This window comes from Leuciscus leuciscus, assembly GCF_965113295.1.
Source record: "Leuciscus leuciscus genome assembly, chromosome: 14".
NCBI classification, from domain to species: domain Eukaryota; kingdom Metazoa; phylum Chordata; class Actinopteri; order Cypriniformes; family Leuciscidae; genus Leuciscus; species Leuciscus leuciscus.
The window spans coordinates 8,182,955-8,201,187 of NC_138738.1; the positions used below are offsets into that span (position 1 = coordinate 8,182,955).

Here is an 18,233-nt window from a genome sequence, read left to right on the forward strand (position 1 = left end):
ACACAGACGGCCATACGCATCGATTTACGGTGGAAGAGTAACCCTTGACGCACAACATAATGACGAACGCGGAAGTGCAGAGGATAGACCATTCACTGTATTGAATCATTACACTATATCATTATAAAGCTTGGAAGCTCCGATTGTATTCGTCTGAAAGAAGAATGTCATATACACTTAGGATGGCTTGAGGGTGAGTAAATCATGGGCTAATTTTCATTTTTGGGTGAACTATCCCTTTAAGTGCAATAAGCCATGAAAAAGAAGTCAATTTGATACTCGCGAGATGTTTGAAAGGTGGCTTTAAGAGAGCAGAGCAATAGATACAAGCACTATTCAATCGGAGCAAATGTGAATAAAAGAGTTCAGGCCAGCACCTTGACTGTTTTTGGTTATTTACAGAACCCGGGACTATCACAGGGACAAGTGGATTTCTTAGGACACCTCTTCCAGTGATATCTGTCTGGAAGTTCTGTCAAATCTGAGCAAAGTTTGAGTCATTTGTTGAGATCTCTTCTGGAACTGGTCTGAATTTACTGTTTTGTTTTGTTTTCGCAGGAAAAAAATCCTCTTCAAAACAAAACAAAAAAGCTCATATTAGCATTTGAATTTAGGCAGTTACGTGCAGCCTGGCAGGCTAAGAGGAATATAAGGTTACCCTTTGTGGCAACAGAGGGTTTTGTAACTGTGTCCTTGTCTGAGGAGGGGTTTGTTTGGTGAAGCTTTCCTCCCCACCCATAACATCGCCTCTGCATACAATGGAAGTGATCATATCTCTCCGTCTGACCAGGAGGAGAGGAAATGAACACATTGGTGGGTGGACTGTAAAACATGCAGCTACATGCTAGATAGTTATCTACCAGAAAATACCAGATAATTATTGACCTTTTAATTTTAATTCATAGTTAAGTTTCTTGTTGTAGTTGTTGTTTCTTCCGTGTGAATCGTTCTCACAGCGCATGCGGCTACAGCCATATCCTCAGCTATTCATAATTCATGCTCGCCGGAATAATTGAAGAACACACAAGAATATAATTTTATTATTGACGCCCTAAAAACTCACTGCTCCTGTTTACTTCCAAATACTTTTTTATTCTTTTTGGTGTAAACAAGTATGCTTTGTGTAAAATGCATGTGACGTGAAAATTTGCGCAAGATTTATAGAATACTGTTAAGCTCTTGGGAATTGTGAAATCAGAACAGAAAAGTAAATGAAATTAAAACGGAATGTTCCAAACCATTAAACATCTTGGCCCAAAAACCCAAAGTTTCTTTTTTTCAGTCTCCTATATAAAGTTTCACAGGGTGTGGAACAACATCCAGTTCACTTGAACTCTCCGTATAACTACTCAGAACAGGAAATTACTTTTTTTACTTTGGAATGGAAGTTGATAATACCGGAGGCGAACCTTGTTTTGTCTGGAACGCCACTCGCCAGCTAATTAGACACAAATAGACATTTGATTTATCATTTCCTTACTTGGTCCGTTTCACCACGCAAGTGGAACGCAGCCGAGATGCTTTAGAAGAATGATTCAAAGATCAGTGTTCCAGAACATGCCATTCTTGATATAAAGGAAGATTTTAGACCCATTATGTATAAATATATAGTACGCTTAAGTTTGGGGGCGGTTTAATGTTTTTGAAAGAAGTCGTTTATGCTCACAGAGAGGCTGCATTTATATTTTCAAAAATACTGTAAAACAGTAAATATTATTTTAAAACTGAATTTATTCCTGTGAAGTCAAAGCTGAATTATCAGCATGATTACTGCAGTCTTCAGTCTGATCCTTCAGAAATCATTCTAGAATGCTGATTTGGTGATCAAAGAAACATTTCTTATTATCGTCAATGTTGAAAAATATTTTTGGGGAAACCATGACGCATTTTTCAGGATTCTTTGAATAGAAATAGAATGGTATTAAAAGTGCAATTCATGCCGTTAATGGCATTTATTTTTGAGAGGATGTTTTATTTTATCTAACAGCTATTAAGAGTAATTTGGGGAGACTTAAGGGGCCCTATCTTGCACCCAGTGTAATTGACTTTGTACACCGACGCATGTATCATTCCTATTTTGCACCCGACGCACAGCGGACTTTTCCCTCCACAGATGCACGTCGGTAAATTAAAGGGGGGGTGAAACACTCAGTTTCAGTCAATCTCATGTTAATCTTGAGTACCTATATAGTAGTATTGCATCCCTCATATCTCCAAAAAGTCTTTAGTTTTATTATATTTATAAAAGAAAGATAGGCTGTACCGAGTCTTTCCGGAAAAAAATTAGCGGCTGGAGGCGTGCCGTGTGGGCGGAGCTAAAGAATCACGAGCGCGAATCACACACACACCATACATCGCATGCTCCATAGATACATTAACTATACGTGATCATGTTGTTTACTAGCTGTACTTACGCGCCAATAGCTAACAACACACAGACATTTGAAGCAGTTTTACTCACCGCCTGCGGTTCCAACGCACGACCGTGAACCTTTATCGTTGGGACTGCTCTATCCTTAAGCATTAGACGATCTGCAAATCCGGCGTCGAACTGGGCCTTGTTTATAAAACAATCATCGTCGAAATGCAGGGAACAACCAAGAACACTTGCACAACTCCATTGATGACTTCCCTAAAGCTGAGCACAGCGCTTTGATGGGGGTACTGCTTTCGCTCTCTCGCTCTGGTCTACGGGTGCGTGCGCGCCCTTCCGGGAGAAGTGCCCTTAGGACCCGTATAAGGAAATTCCGCCCCATCTGACGTCGCACACGCCCATACTCGAAAAAAACTTTCGGAAACTTGTGACAAACCGGAAGGAGAATTTTTGGCACAGAAATACTCCATCAAACGTACAATTTAATTTTTTAAACTTTGTCCATGTTTAGCATGGGAATCCAACTCTTTAACAGTGTAAAAAACTCAGTATGCATGAAATAGCATTTCACCCCCCCTTTAAGGAATGAACTTGCGCTCCCGGGGGCGGTTCAGCGAAAAGAGGAGGCGTGTTCCGGCGCAAACATTCCCTGGTGCTATTTTGCAGGTTTAGAAAACAATTCCACCACTGACCAGGAAAAACCAGGAAAAAGTCAGTGACGCGTTTTTAGTGCCGCGTTCAGATGCTATTTTGATGCTATTCAGATGCTTAACCCTCTAGGCGCCACGGTCGAGTTTACTCAACAAGATGCGGCACTGAATAAAACGGCAGTTTTTGTCAAATAGGGTGTCAAATTTCGTTCGACATCCCCTCCACTAGATGGCAGACATGTTATACTTCATCCCCGACTAAAAAAAACGTCATGCTTCTATACAAAATCTACGAGCTAGAGCGCAGCATTGAATCAGTGCGAACAAAAGCGGAGCAAGTGTAAGAGTGAGCCATTTTATCAGAGCAAAATTGTCAACGTCAGCGAGTATTTGCATTAGATTATTATTATAATTATTATATAATGACATCAATAAAGCTTACCCGCAATGAAGTGTTGGGTGTTTTATTCGCGGACCCTGATTCTGAAGGGGAATATCTGCCTTCAGAAGATGACTGTGATTCTGAAAGTGAAAGTGTAGCCCTACACCAAGCACAAACGGTGAATTCTTTGCCCAATGTAACTTTAGATGGTCCTTTTCCCAATGTCAGTGGTGGGAACAATGTTTCCCGGGGTCGGAGTGATCATCGCGAAGTTAGCAGGCGTGTTAGTGATGTGGGGAACGAGGTGGGAGATTTTTTTTTTTACCGCGCTAGCCATGTAACTTCCCGCGATCGCGGCGGCGACAGTATTGTGGTGGAGTCTTTGTCTAATGCCACTGGGTATGTTAGACGAGGTCGAAGTATTCATAGGGCAGTTAGGGGGCAACGTGGAGGCAGGGTGGGGAGTCGCAATGACAATGACAGTAGTCCGAGCTGTGCACACTCGGCGCGCGCGCGCGAGGCAGATCTGGCCGCGCCCGCGCTGCTCGTAGCAGGAGCAGAGGTGGTGTGACACGGGGCAGAGGGGCTATTATGCATAGTCTATCGCAAGCTGATGGGAATGCCGGCTTTGAGTACTTGGCCAATGAGTCTGAGTACCAAAGTTGGATCACACACTTTGATCAGCCAGGTGGGATATCTGGGGGATAGAGAACTCTCCAATGCCAATTCGCCCCTAGATTTTTTATCACTCTTTCTCTCTGATGATTTCTTGAATTAAGTTGTAAATGTCCTTGTGATGTGTGCGTCTTTGTCAGCAAAAAAAAAAACAACAACCAAAAAAACATCAACAAAAAACACAAAAAAAATTAATACTAACATTGTCTCTCGTCTTGTCTCGTCTGTCTCTCGTCTTGTCTCGTCATCTTACTCATGATCTGTGTCTTGCCGTGGCGAGTGAGCTTTTGAACTAAACAGGTCTTGTCTACTTGTGTTTGTGTGTCATTTGAATAATATATATGTGCCCCATGCATGGAATCAGAGTGCCTACTGTATAGAGTAAATGGAAAATCTCTACAGCAAAAGGCCAACCGCTACATGCATTCGGTTGGTTTCTACCATTTATTAGTAATGATTTACACAGTTTGTTTACTACTTACTATTTACCTGAGCATTCAGTATTGTGCAATATAGCATACAGAAGGTGAGGGACATTTTGGGGGGAAAGAAGTGCTGCATTTTATCATTTAAACGTGACTTTTCATGAAAATTCTATAATCCAAGATGGCCGCCACCATATGACGTCATAATATGCAAATTAGATGGAAAAATGTAATCCCTACATAAACTTTGGGTCATCCTTAATATTTCTCTCATTTACAGAAAGTCTCTATCTTTTATCACTTTTAAGATATAGCCTTTTGAAATTAAGATGTCAAAATCGAACGTTTTAGGAAAAAACCTCTGGCGCCTAAAGGGTCAAAGCTCGAAACTTTAAGTTCAAATGCTATTTTGAGGGCGCATGCTTGGCCATAATGTACCGTGTGCACAACACGCCTACACTTTGATTCTCTCATCTACACGGAAGCAGCAGTTTTCATCTTTGCAAATCATAGGCTACATTATTACAAGGAAAAATATTAACACACGAGGGAAATCATTGTTGTGTCCATGAAGATGTGAAAAAATAGGCATAAATCTAGCTTACACATTTACCCAAATTATCATACGCCTGTTTAACCGAAGCTAATTTGGGTGTGTTTCTCCATCCCCAATGTCACTTCTCTTTGTTTTACGGCCCTGACGAGAACGTCGGTCTCCTCGGCTGTGAACCGCTCCTGGCGTGCGGCTGGCAAATCCGCCGTTATAATAGAAATCCGCCATGGAACAAGCACGCCTGCTCTTAAAGGGAATGTGAGATGACGCTCTGATTGGTTTATTTCACGTTACGCCCAAGCAACACCTATGAATAATGAAGCTACTTCAGACCAACCCTTTTTAGATTTGCGTCGGGCGCAAGAGTCATTTATGCAGCTGGTATAATAGCAACAGCGCCCAAGATCCGCCCACAAAGTTACTTGCGTTTCGCGTTTGATACTTGCGTTTCAGATCGTTAAAATAGTGCCCTAGGTGTAGTTTGGGGTGTGCGTATGTGTTCGAGACTCATTATCGTCATCAAAATATGGTTAATCCTTGTACACATTCCAAAGGAAGTGGGTGGAGACAGTGAGATGTTATAATTCAGTCTGAAAGGTATCAATTAATGAGTTGTTTTATCTCACCCAGCAGTAGCAAAGCCCATTTTCCTGTTACACATTTTTTTTTACTCTAATGAAGGTTACATAATGTCCAAAAAATGATTCAGTCACAAAGAACCGGCTTTGAATGCAGAAGCCTTTCCTTAAAGCTTCAAGTTAATATTGGATGCTGATGATGTGACTAGTCCAGGATAATGTTTGGCCTATATTGCTGATGTTTCTATGCAGTTAGTAGGGTGTTTTGGATGGTTGCTTGGTGGATGCTTTCTCAACCAAGTCATACGTGTGATATTCTGGTCTCTAGATCTGGCTCAGGTCCCTCTTTCAGTGTTCACTATGTGAAAATCGTAAGTCTGATTAGCCTACTTAGAAAAGTAAATTTCCTTAATAATCCACAGGTTTTGAGGTATCTTTCATTCATTCATTTTATTGCCCTAAGATTGCCTCAAATGTGAAATGTAATTTGGCTGCTTGCATTCAATGCTGATGTCACTCGGAAAGTGTTTTTCATTCCAAACCGATTCAAAGCTTTAACAATTTTCTGTGACTGAACAGCTCAGAGTAGTTAAAACTACAAGCCCTTTTCAAACAATTAGGGCAAGAAAAGAGGAATTATTGTGCATTTTCCATTTCTTTGGGTATTATTGAAAATGTTTTGAGATAAATGTGAGACAAAAAATGAAAGAAAATTGACTTGGTTGCAAAAGCTGTCAATGCATTCAAGCAGCATTATTAACTTTTAACAGCATAATTTAACTTTTTAAGATGCAAGATAAATTATATCTGTATGAATTGTGGGTAACACTTTATTTTACAGTGTCATTGATACAAGTTACATTAGTTACTGTAGTAATAACTATACATTTTGCATAATTACATGCAATTAACCCTAAACCAAACCTTCATCCTAAGAAGCCTATCATAGTATAGGAAGTATCAAGAAGTATCATTAAGTAGGCTACCATTTTTGAGTTATATTTCAAGACTTCTGAAGCATTTTGTGACAAGTAGCCTTGTGTAAATAGGCTAAGCTGCTGAGTCACTGAATTGAATCAGTCCAATTCATGAAGGAATCATATCATATGGCTTCAAAAGACTTATAGCTTTTGAGTCGTGTTGCCTGTTTTATTGATACTTTTAATAATATTCAGAATCATTTTTTCTTTTTGTGTTTTACATGCTTGAACTGAGAGTGTCTAAATAATGGTAGCAAAGCATTTTCATTTTTTGTGTGAACTAATCATTTAAGACCGATTGTTTATTGCGTCTCATTTCTCTTTGAATTAGGGACATATTTTTCCCATGAATATTTATACTAGATCTAGTCATCCATTTGAATATGCATATCTATAATCTGCTCACAAGAACACTTTCCGAATTCCTTATGACTAAGATGTTTAATTCTTTTTGAAGCTTAACGATCATTTGGTCGTTCATTTACGAGTCACTCCTGCAGTGAAGCTCATAGTAAGTCTTTCGAACAACAAGCCTCTTTCGACAAATAATGCAATAGTTCTGGTGAATGAATCATAATCTGCATAATTAGCATCTCATTGATTTGTAACTAAGTTGTAGGCATATTTGTCCAGATTTAGATCTGATCTAGCCTGTTTTAGTCATCACTTGAAGCTATCAATGACCCTGGAAAAGTGGCAATAACCGTAGGCCTCCCGCCCAAACCCCAACCAGCTCCACTGTCACTATCAATCGCATCAGCGTCGCATGTTTGTTTCCTGTCGACCGTGTGCGGTCCACGGACCACCGAGGGTTAGATTGAACACGACTGGTGAGCAGAGCTGTGCCAAAAAGTGTGACGGCTGCCAAAGTCTGCGCTACGTGTCCCATTTTCTCAGGGGGGACAAAACAGACATGACAAGGCAATCTCCACACAGTCAGCGTTCCCGTGGCAACAACGGTTGGGTTATTTATCTGCAAGGTTAATGGGATTACGGCTGCTAACAAAGATAGTGGATTGAGACAAACATGTGCCCGTTGGACTGAAGGGAATGTGACAGAGTGGTAGCTGTTGAGCTAAATGACTCAGCTAGCCCAAACAGATGGCGCTCAATACATACACGAGTCATAAAACAGTTTTATGGCTGGCGTTCCTGGTTTTTCCCTCCAAAAGAGATCTGAATGTGGCACCGCATATTTGGAAGCATTTGCATCATCTTGCCTGTGCATGTTTTACTCACTTTTGATTTTGGAGTCTTTGTTCTACTTCTGTTACGTAATGCTTTTTTGCCAGAAAGTTCCATTTTTGTCTCATTTATACATAGAACATTGTTCAGTGCATCTGGGTATTCATTAGCAAAGTTGAGGCACTCTTTCAGTAAATAATATATAAAATATAAAATGTATTGGCAGAAGACATTAAGGCATCTGCAATGTTTTTTTTATATGCCAACATGTATTTTAAATACATTTATTTTATGCCAAGTATACAGTAATACAAATAAATTTACATATGTATATACTTAATATAAATACCGTTTGGTATACTAAATTCTCACACACTCACTCACACACTCACTCACTCTCTCACACACACACACACACACACACACACACACACACACACACACTATATGTATATATATATATATATATGTCACATTACGTGTAGGTCAAAGCTCATGGACACAAGGAATACATAGAAATAACATTTCATAACCTCACGCTTACATTGACGGTAACAGACCAAGACTGAAGGAGAACACAAGGTATAAATACACAGGGACTAACAAGATAACTAATGAGGTGATTGACAAGGCACAGGTGATAAACGTGACTAATTAGAACAATCATGGAACACCAGGAAACAGGACTGAACCAAAAACACAATGAAGGGGGGAAATACAGATCATACATGTAACAATATACTCAAGTGATATGTCAGTAAATATGCTTATGGATTTGTACTATACTTCGTATGAAATAAATGTATTTTTAATACATTTTGGTATAGGTTTTTGTTTTTCACTAGGTTTATTAACAAAATTTTGCAAATGATATATTTTTTGAAAATAAGTCTTAATATCTTTCACAGTTTGACTTTGTCGTGGGCTGAAACTTATGTAAGCACTCCTCCAGACTAAGTTTACTCAGCTCTCTGTGCCTAGCTCTATTCCTACACCAGCTTTCTGACAGATAGGCAACAGCTAGTGATAATGAGGAAATTTAAATCCAACACCTGCACCATCAGCTCTGGCGCCCCCCAGGGATATGTGCTCTCCCCACTGCTCTTCTCCCTGTGCACGAACGACTGCACTGCCAAAGACCCTTCTGTCAACCTTCTGAAGTTGGCAGACGACACTACTATCAACGGCCTCATACACAATAATACTTATAGGCAGGGGGTGAACAGCTGGTTGTCTGATGCAGCCATAACAACCTGTAGCTGAACACGCTCAAAACAGTGGAGATGATTGTGGACTTTAGAAGAAACACCCCAGCACTCCCCCGGCTCCCTATCAGGAACAGCACTGTGGCAGGAGTGGAGTCATTCAGGTTCCTGGGCACCACCATCTATCAGGACCTAAAGTGAGACAATCATATTTGCTCTTTTGCAAAAAAAAGGCCCAGCAGAGGTTGTACTTACTTTGCCAGCTGAAGAAGTGCAACCTGCCACAGGAGCTGCTGATGTAGTTCTACTCTACAGTCACTGAGTCTGTCCTCTGCACTTCCATAACTGTCTGGTTTCTCTCAGCTACAAAATCAGACATCAGATGACTATAGAGGACGGTTCGGACTGCTGAGATGATTATTGGTGCTCCCCTGCCAACCCTCCAAGAACTGTTTAAATCCAGAGTGAGGAACAGGGCTCAGAAAATCACTCTGGATCCCTCACATCCAAGTCACTTTCTCTGAGCACCAGAACAGCCAGCCAGTTTCTTCCCCCAGGCAATCTACATCATGACCAGTTAAATGTTCTACCCACTGTTCAATGATAAATATGTGCAATACCACTTATATTTATTTGTCAATAACCTACCTCATTTTATTCCATTCCCTGTAAATTCTCGACTCTGCTGTATATAGCACACCTGTACATACAAATTTGTCTAATTTACATATATATATATATATATATATATATATATTATGTATGTATGTATACAGTGTATAAGCTGCTTCTGTCACCAAAACAAATTCCTTGTATATCCAAGTTTCAGCTTCATTTTTTTGTAAAGTTAGATCACTTTTTAGGGAGCTCATCTTTACAGGGAGCCCACTCCTAAAAAAAGATGCTAAATGTCTCCTGAAATTGAGCAAAATTCTGCTAGAGCAAAGAGCATCTAATCAAAACGTAAAATGGATTTCTTTTTTTTTTTTTTTTTTTTTTAAATAGAATATGGCAGGTCAAATCAAACCCACCTGAATTCCAATTGCTATCTTTTCATGAGACCATTATCTCAGAAATGCACTTACTTTTTTTCATCAGCGATTTGATATTTAGAGGCGTTTGCTAAGGCAAGCATTAGTATTGTAAAGGTCTAAAGGCCAGACTATTATAGAGTGTTTTTTTTTACCACCCTAGCAACCGCATAGTAACATGCTAACAACCGCTCAGAATACCTTAGCAATCTTATAGCAAACAACTTTGTGGCGGTGAGTTTTGCAGGGTCAAGCATTTTTCTTCTAATCTAGTTATGTAATTTATTTAATGGTGTTGCTTGTTAAATAAGACATTATTTATGTTAAATAGATGATGATCAGATGTCATTTTATATTAATGAAGAAATTCAGATAGTTCCAAAGAGGGTTTACATTTTTTTCCATTTATAAATGTGTTGTCAATGTTGAATTTGCATTTAGGGCCATGTATTGCATCATTAGTATTTTTACACTATGCAATCCCTCATGCCCTGCATTCATTCATAAATGTAGGCCTTATGCCAACACAAACAGCATAATAATCATAGATGTGTTTTTATGCCAGCTTCTGTCATCAATAAAATAAGTTACACATAGCCACTTCATGTTTGAATCCCCAATTGTTAACAATTAAAGTTTAATTGAAAAAAATTCAGATGATGATATAGTTGTGTATCTCTGCATTGCCAGGCTTGAGATGGAAGGGAGAAAAATGCTGTATCGTTCTCATTATCATTATCTCGCTCCTCCTGTCTCTTTCTGGAAATCAGATCACGCAGAATTAATCCAATTAGTGTCTCTGTTAATTAGCCTGCTATTCCAAGACTGATATATAAATTAGAGCTTTCAAATTGTTTGGTGAGATTGTTCTGAACACTAATTAAAATGCAGTGTGAATTATATGAATTGGCAGGACATAAAAGATGAGTTATTTCTTGGCGGAAAGAAAGAAGGAAGTTAGGAAAGCCGTCAGATTTAGCACACAGCTACATGATTGCAAGTAGTTCAAGTCGCCCATCGAATCTGCAGCAGTCTTTCATGTAGATGAGGCTGTTATAGGTTTATTGATATTTCTGTTATATACAGAAAGGCCATGATGAGTGTAATGGCTGATAAACGGTAATATATCTGGAAAGGATGATGCGTCGTACAAGATGTAATTATCCAAGTCAATTCATTCTGCTATTATATTTATATATTGCTGCATAAAATTGTGTTATAAAGGAAATCCATGCATTTGATAGAGTAAAAGGCATCAACAAAGACTTTCTACATGAGGTGAACTGTATGGACTAGCCACACCTGTATATATCATGGCTTATTTGATGCAAAATCACATTTAAATTCAGCCAAATCTTAAGCAGGTGGAGCACCAATAAGAGCGAAAGTATTGCAGCGTAATTGCATCTCTCAGGCATCTGTTTGAAAATACACATATGTAGTGCATGGCGCCACACACTGCCTTGATGTTGGAGTGTCAATGAAAAATTCAAAAGGGCTTTGAGGCATATAATATCGTCTTATGATCCATACTGATGCCCTTAAATGCTTTGAAATGTATTCCAACAGAAATTCTCAACAATCAAAGAATGGCAATGAAACCATTAGACCATAATTCATTCATTTACTCTGAGAGTGAGTAAAAAAGCACCATAAAGTCTCTTCTGTAGCTCTCAAATGTAATTCACGCTTATATACAATTATATGGGTTTGGAACAGACTGACGGCAGAAGGTCTGGACTCCATAGCAGCTTTCATTGGCCAAGTACTGCCCAGAGGCCGTCTGACTGACATGTAAAGCAACCAATCACAGTTCATGTTGTTCCATATCATGCTTAGGGGCGTGAAAATGTAACATCAATGTCCCTACAATAACAAACCGGTGTGTAAAACTCTTGTACGTATTTCAAAGAGTTTATGGCGCAAACTTTACATGCTTTTGAATATCCAGCATTTAATTTATCCTGATAAGCGCTCTTTGTCACAGTAGTAAATATGACAGCTTTCTTCTTCAATTTGGCATTACGACATCTTTGTATCGGACCGTTAAACAACGCAACACGCACGTCTCCCGGAAATCCTGTAGAATTCAACCAATCAGATAACGTCTTTGAATATCCTGAACAGTTAAATGTGTCATATGCATCAGACGTTCAGCCAGCGGTCCGTGGGCGTTATGTCAGAGGCTGAGACTCGGTTTGGAACAATATAAGAGTAAATAATGGCATACTTCCTTAAAAGGAATAGTTCGAGCCAAAATTCTAATGTTCTGTCATTATTCACTTACCCTCATGTTGTTCCAAACTTGTATGACTTTCTTCTGTGGAGAACAAAAGTAGATATTTTGAAGAATTTTTCAACTGTATTTGTCCGTATAACAAGTATTATGAAGACATGAGGGTGAGTAAATGATGACAGAATTTTCATTTTCTTAGGTAGGTGATCTATCCCTGTAAGTCCTATTAATTATCTCCTCTGACATTTTTTTCTCAGTCTTTGAAGAAGAGTTGATAGGTTTCGTCTTTTTGTCTGTGAAAATTTGTTGTGTTTGCAAGAGCAAGACACAGGAAGACACTACAAAACTGTCAGCTATCACCTTCCTTCAACACATCTCTCAGTGTGAAGTGATGAAAGCTGTTGCATCTTGCAACTCGTGAGGCACGTTGTCTGTGGTGACCGGACGTCAGATATGTATATGGTCCTTACGGATGAACAAAGTGTTGAAATGAAGGAGACGCTGAGTGACTTTTAAAAGAGTGTGATCCGTCGATCACCCTGGCAGGGGGGATGTAGTGTCGCTGACACAATTGAAGATGCCGAGAAAGCCAATTGTTTAGTCTGTGACACAGAGAGATTAAATGGTTCAATGAAGATTTGTGGACTGTCAGTTAGATGGAAGGGGACGGCGTGCAGGAAATACCGTAGACCGATCGCTTAGGATGAGAACAGATGACTAATTAATTAGGAGATCAGAGAGCGGAGGGAATTCGTCTCGGCTTTGCACAGGTGTTTTAAATCTATTTTAGAGAAGATGGTGTCCTGCATTGCTGTGGGGGGCTTATGTCAGAAGGCTGAATCTGGACGGGAAAATGAGTATTCCAGGTGAAGTGTCTTTGTGTAGATATCCAACCCCTGCTGGGACAGAAACCGACAGCTGGTTTGGGACACACCGTGCTAGCACTTAACAAATCAGAATAGAGGAGTCTGGCCCACGGAGAAATCAATGGGGAGGTGGAAAGGGGTAATCCAGCATTCATCTAAGATTCCTATTAGCACCAAGAAAATGGGTGGAAAATGCAAGTGGCTGACTGTGATCTGAGCTGCCTGCCTAAAAGCATAGACGCAGAACCCTGAGGAGATACAATGAAAGCCAAGATAACCCTCAGAATGTGTTTAATTGGCCTGTGACATTGGGGAAAAAACAGCGTCAGATTGTAGCATCGATTCATCGTTTCGGACCTGGACAGCCGTGTTGTCAGAATGCAAAAATATTCACAACTGAGAAACCAGTTGCTTTGCCGTCGCTGGAAAATTTATGTCAATTAGCAGAGCTCCGAGGAGAGTTCCGCACTGTAGCGGTGGGCCAAGAACTTTGGAATGACCTACTTGTCCCCTCATTAATTGGGTAAGAGGAGTAACCTTTCCTTTAAAGAGGAGAACCGTGACTTCTTCTGTCCCAATGGAAAGTGATCTGACCTTAATCTGTCAGATGGAAAAGAGAGCTCCGCCATTCTCTCGTGGTCTCAGTGTTCCTGTTTCAGAGACCTAGGTGTTGGGTTGAAATTGGTAAGGGCATCTCAGTTTTCTGTCTTCGATTGCTTGGTCCACTAGCTTCCAGCAATATTGGGTGTTTCTTTATATTATATTAGATCAGATCAGATTAGATTAGATTAGATTAGATAAGATTAAATGAATCTGTACATTAGGTACATTTGCATATCTGTACATTTAGGCATAATTCAGTGACTCTTTCTACAGGTCACAGCTGTACACCAGTAGGTGTTGACAAGTGACTTTTTATGAGTGAATCATTGAGTCATTCAGTCAACCATTTTGATTTGTTCAAAAGCACAGATTCATTCAGGAATGCAACAAGTGACTGTCAATGAGTGAGTCACTGAATTAGGGATGTGTGAAACTAGCCGACTAGTCGATTAAACGATACTACTGCTGCTTGTCGACTTTGCACATTTAACATTTGCTTTATATTTTTTACAAAGGCTATGTTTAAATTACCATCAACTGGCAGTATTGGTGTCTAAAATGTAAGGTACTCGATATTAACTTCTTTTTTATGGTTTCTGTTTGTAGAAAAGCAGTTAAGTGGACAACTAGAGCTTTTTCTGTGGACACGAGTCAATTTGACAGCGTTTGGTGTGTTTGGTTGGTGTGAACTAACTTTGCACTTTGCTACTTTGCACCAACAACAACCCACACCAGTCAAACAAACTAAACTTTGTCAAACTGACTCGTGTCCACAGCAAAATCCTAGAGTGAAAGCGCCCTCAGAATATTATCAGGATTTCATACAGTATATAGACAAGGAAATTAAGCATGACTGAGCTCAGTTGGGAGTCGACAGACTTTTAGCACAGAACATTAGAGAGAACATTATTCTTGACACCACGATCAGACCCTCAAGCCCGAGGGCAAATCTGATGTGCTGCTGTCTTTGAACCTATGACATAAAATACTTTGGTTACAAAAATTTTTTGACTGTGCATTTGATTTATCATCATGGATTGACACGGGTCAGTGTGTACACGAGATAGCGTTGTGGTGGCAACCATGCACCTTTTAAACCAATCCAGTGAGGCTTTTCACCTCTCCTCTCACTTTCCACTATCTAGACTGGTAAGAATCTCAGCAAGAGCAGTCCTGATGATGAAATTATAGTGGTTAGTTAAATTTCGTACCTTTTTGTTATGTATTCAGGTTGCCATAGCAAAGTCTATTTAATCTGACTCTGGAGAAGCCGGTCCTAAATTTGGAGTGATTAGCTTCAGGCTCCAAACTGGTCTTCTGAAATTATAATAACATATTGTCGTGTACATTTGTCCTTGCTGGAACCTGAAAAATTGTGATTAAAATTACAGTTTTCCTTAGGAGTTTTCCTTTACTTCCTTAAGATAGTTTGCTCTTGTTAAAGAGCAAAGCCATTGTTTTTACTGCTCTTAAGAATCCCATCCATACATATAGCTGTTTACCACAACCCTCTAAATGTCACAGATTATTATTCATATACTGTGTGGGAGACTTAATTTGAAGCGCAAAGCATTAACCATTAGGAGGCAATTTAAAACACCACTTTGACATGGACTCTGATATGTCTGCCACCACTGGTAATGAAACCATTAATCAGTTTAGCACTGCATGTTTGCAGAACATGCGTGTTCATATTTCTCTGTCTTAGTCCAACACAGATGGCTGATGAGCAGCAAATGATAGCTCAACAACATTATGAGAAAAAGTTTGCATTGCATTTGTGTTTTGCTAATTCTGATTTACATTGCAAATGTGTACTTTTCCTCAACTGGTAGACAGAGATGAGTCAATGTTTAGTCAACAGAGGAATTTAATTCTGTTCTGATGCATGACATGATCCACTGTCTAAAACTATTTTAAACAGCATTTTGCACATTCATTTTTACACAAAAAATAAATGTATTTTTATTTTAAATTATGCATGCTATTTGTATTGATTGAGAAGCCTCATGCTAACTGAGACTACATGAAATATTTGTGCTTTTAAAAATTAATTTGCCACACCACAGGACCTTTTAAAATGAACTAGTGAAGGAAAAATGTGATTTAAAAAGGTCAAAAAATGCACTTAAGGTTAATTTGCATACTGATGGTGTGTAATTTGAGTGCATTTGAGGTTGCTTTTTAAGCATCTGCCAATGAATAAATGTAATGCAAATGTATTGAGGAGTTTCTTGTTCATTGTTCCATATCCTTTCGCAGGCACATACGGACCACGGAGATGGGCCTCCGCTTATCCAGAATGTGGGGAAAGGAATCAGTCTCCAGTGGACATCCTAGATCAAGACACCCGAGTCTCTCAGGAGTACCAGGAGCTCACCTTGGATGGCTTTGAAACCAAGTCATCAAACAGGACTACCATGAAGAACACAGGCAAAACAGGTTACTCAACGAATTAAACTTTTAACAATCCTCATCTGCTCTCATTTCAGAACTTTGACCATCATTGCACTCTTAGCTTAAGGCCACTTACATTTTTTAAATGTTTCCAAATAATTGCACAGTAAGAAACATGTAGATGTTGAAAGGTTTCCATCATGACACTCCGTTGCATCAGGTTTTAGGGAGTTTGAAAGTCATAGACCAGGCAAATATCAGACATGCTGTACACAGTCTAACGCCACCCTCAGTAAGTTCCTATAAGATCACCCTGGATTGTGTTATGATGCTTGTACATCTGTTGTGGATGTGGAAATCTGAGCAGCATTAATTACAGCAATTTTTTTGAAGAGTTTAACTACCATTCAAAAGTTTGAGGTTGCTAAGATTATTTTTGTTTTTTGAAAGAAGTCTCTTATGCTCACCAAGGCTGCATTTATTTGATCAAATATACAGTAAAAACAAGTTTTCTAAATTAATATTACAATTTTAAATAACTGTTTTATATTTTGATATAAAGCTGAATTTTCAGCATCAATACGTTTTCAGTCACATGATCCTTCAGAAATCATTGTAATAAGTTGATTTGATGCTCATCTCTTATTATTATCATGGTTGTGCTGCTTAATATTTTTGTGGAAACCGTGATACACTTTTTAGGATTCTTTGGTGAATAGAAAGTTCAAAAGAACTGCATTTATTTTAAATAGATTTTTTGTAACAATGTAAAAGTCTTTACTGTCACTTTTGATCAGTTGATCATGCATCCTTGCTGAATAGAATATGAATTTAAAAAAAAAAAAAAAAAAAAAAATCGCCAAACTTTTGAACAGTGGTTTTACGTGGTGTATCACTAATATGACAAAAATCATTTAAAAAAAAAAGAATATTAAATGTGATGCGATCTGGGAAAACCCACCACATGGTGAAATTTTACCTATTACAGGTTTTGATATCTAATGGAAGCTGGTATCAAGCCCTTTCCAAATCTGTTTTTATTTTTATCATAGCTTGTTGGTAGCAAAAGTTATGTTTATCTGAAGTCGGCCGATCGCTATGATTTTCTGGAACGGAATTTTGAGAAAAACAGGTTTAATAACGGTCACCGTCGGGACGCTTGGCACTCTTTTTTTTAAACAGGATTGGCGCGAAATGCGCACTAATACACATTCACTGTACATGTTATGTGGTTTATTTTATAGGTAAACTATCTTTGTAGTGTTAAGAGACGGACAGGTGTGTGGGATATACGGCGATTGTTTTGTTTTTTTCACCTCTGCGTGCGTTAGACGCGTTAGAGAAAATGGTCGCATAGAATGCATTAGAGAAAGAGAGTATTTTCAGCTTGAAACTATCGCTGTTTTTCTGCACTAAACAAGGGAATTTTGCCAAGATATTTTCAGAGATAAGAGAAAAGATGTTATAGAATAATAATTTAATGAAAATGACAAAAAACTGACATTCAAACTATTTTGGAATTTACTGAAAACGGCCCAGCGCGACATCCGACGGGTTTTCCCAGATCGCATCACAAATGTTGAAAAATATTATCTGAAATATTTATTTTCAAAATATGTATTATTTCTGAATGTTCTCCATTTTGCTAAGAATTATTTGTGGCCATAAATATTCTTATTCAGTGCCCCACACCTAATCTACCACCATTTTTATTTTGCATATTTGCACTAGTTTGTAGGGAAATCAAATCACCCACTTTGGCCTACAAATCTGAAGCTAAACAAGGATGGCTGATGAAACAGCATACTTTTCAAATGATGCATTCTGCTGGTTTTAATTAGTAGTGATATTGAGAATGGCACACTCTAAGAGCGCTTTATTTACTCTTGAGAAGGTTTTTGGGAATGCTCGCCAAGACCATCAACTCGTTGTGGCATAATTACCATAGACCTACTGTTTACAGAGCACAGCATTAGATCCTTTAAAACCCCAGCATCACGGGATTGAAATCGCGCTGGAGGGTTGGGGGTGTGGGGTGGGGTCCCCCTCGGTTGAAAACACGTTTATTGCGATCACCCTCGGAATTGCGGGGC

General features: G+C 39.0%; 1 protein-coding gene across 1 annotated transcript in view; it reads left to right on the top strand.

The window, feature by feature from the left end:
- ca16b (carbonic anhydrase XVI b) overlaps positions 1-18,233 on the top strand; it is a 92,764-nt gene that overhangs the window by 34,738 nt on the left and 39,793 nt on the right. The window contains exon 3 of the mRNA XM_082190155.1: positions 16,006-16,185. Within this exon, the coding sequence (XP_082046281.1) occupies positions 16,006-16,185 (180 nt within the window). The remainder of the gene's footprint in view (positions 1-16,005; positions 16,186-18,233) is intronic.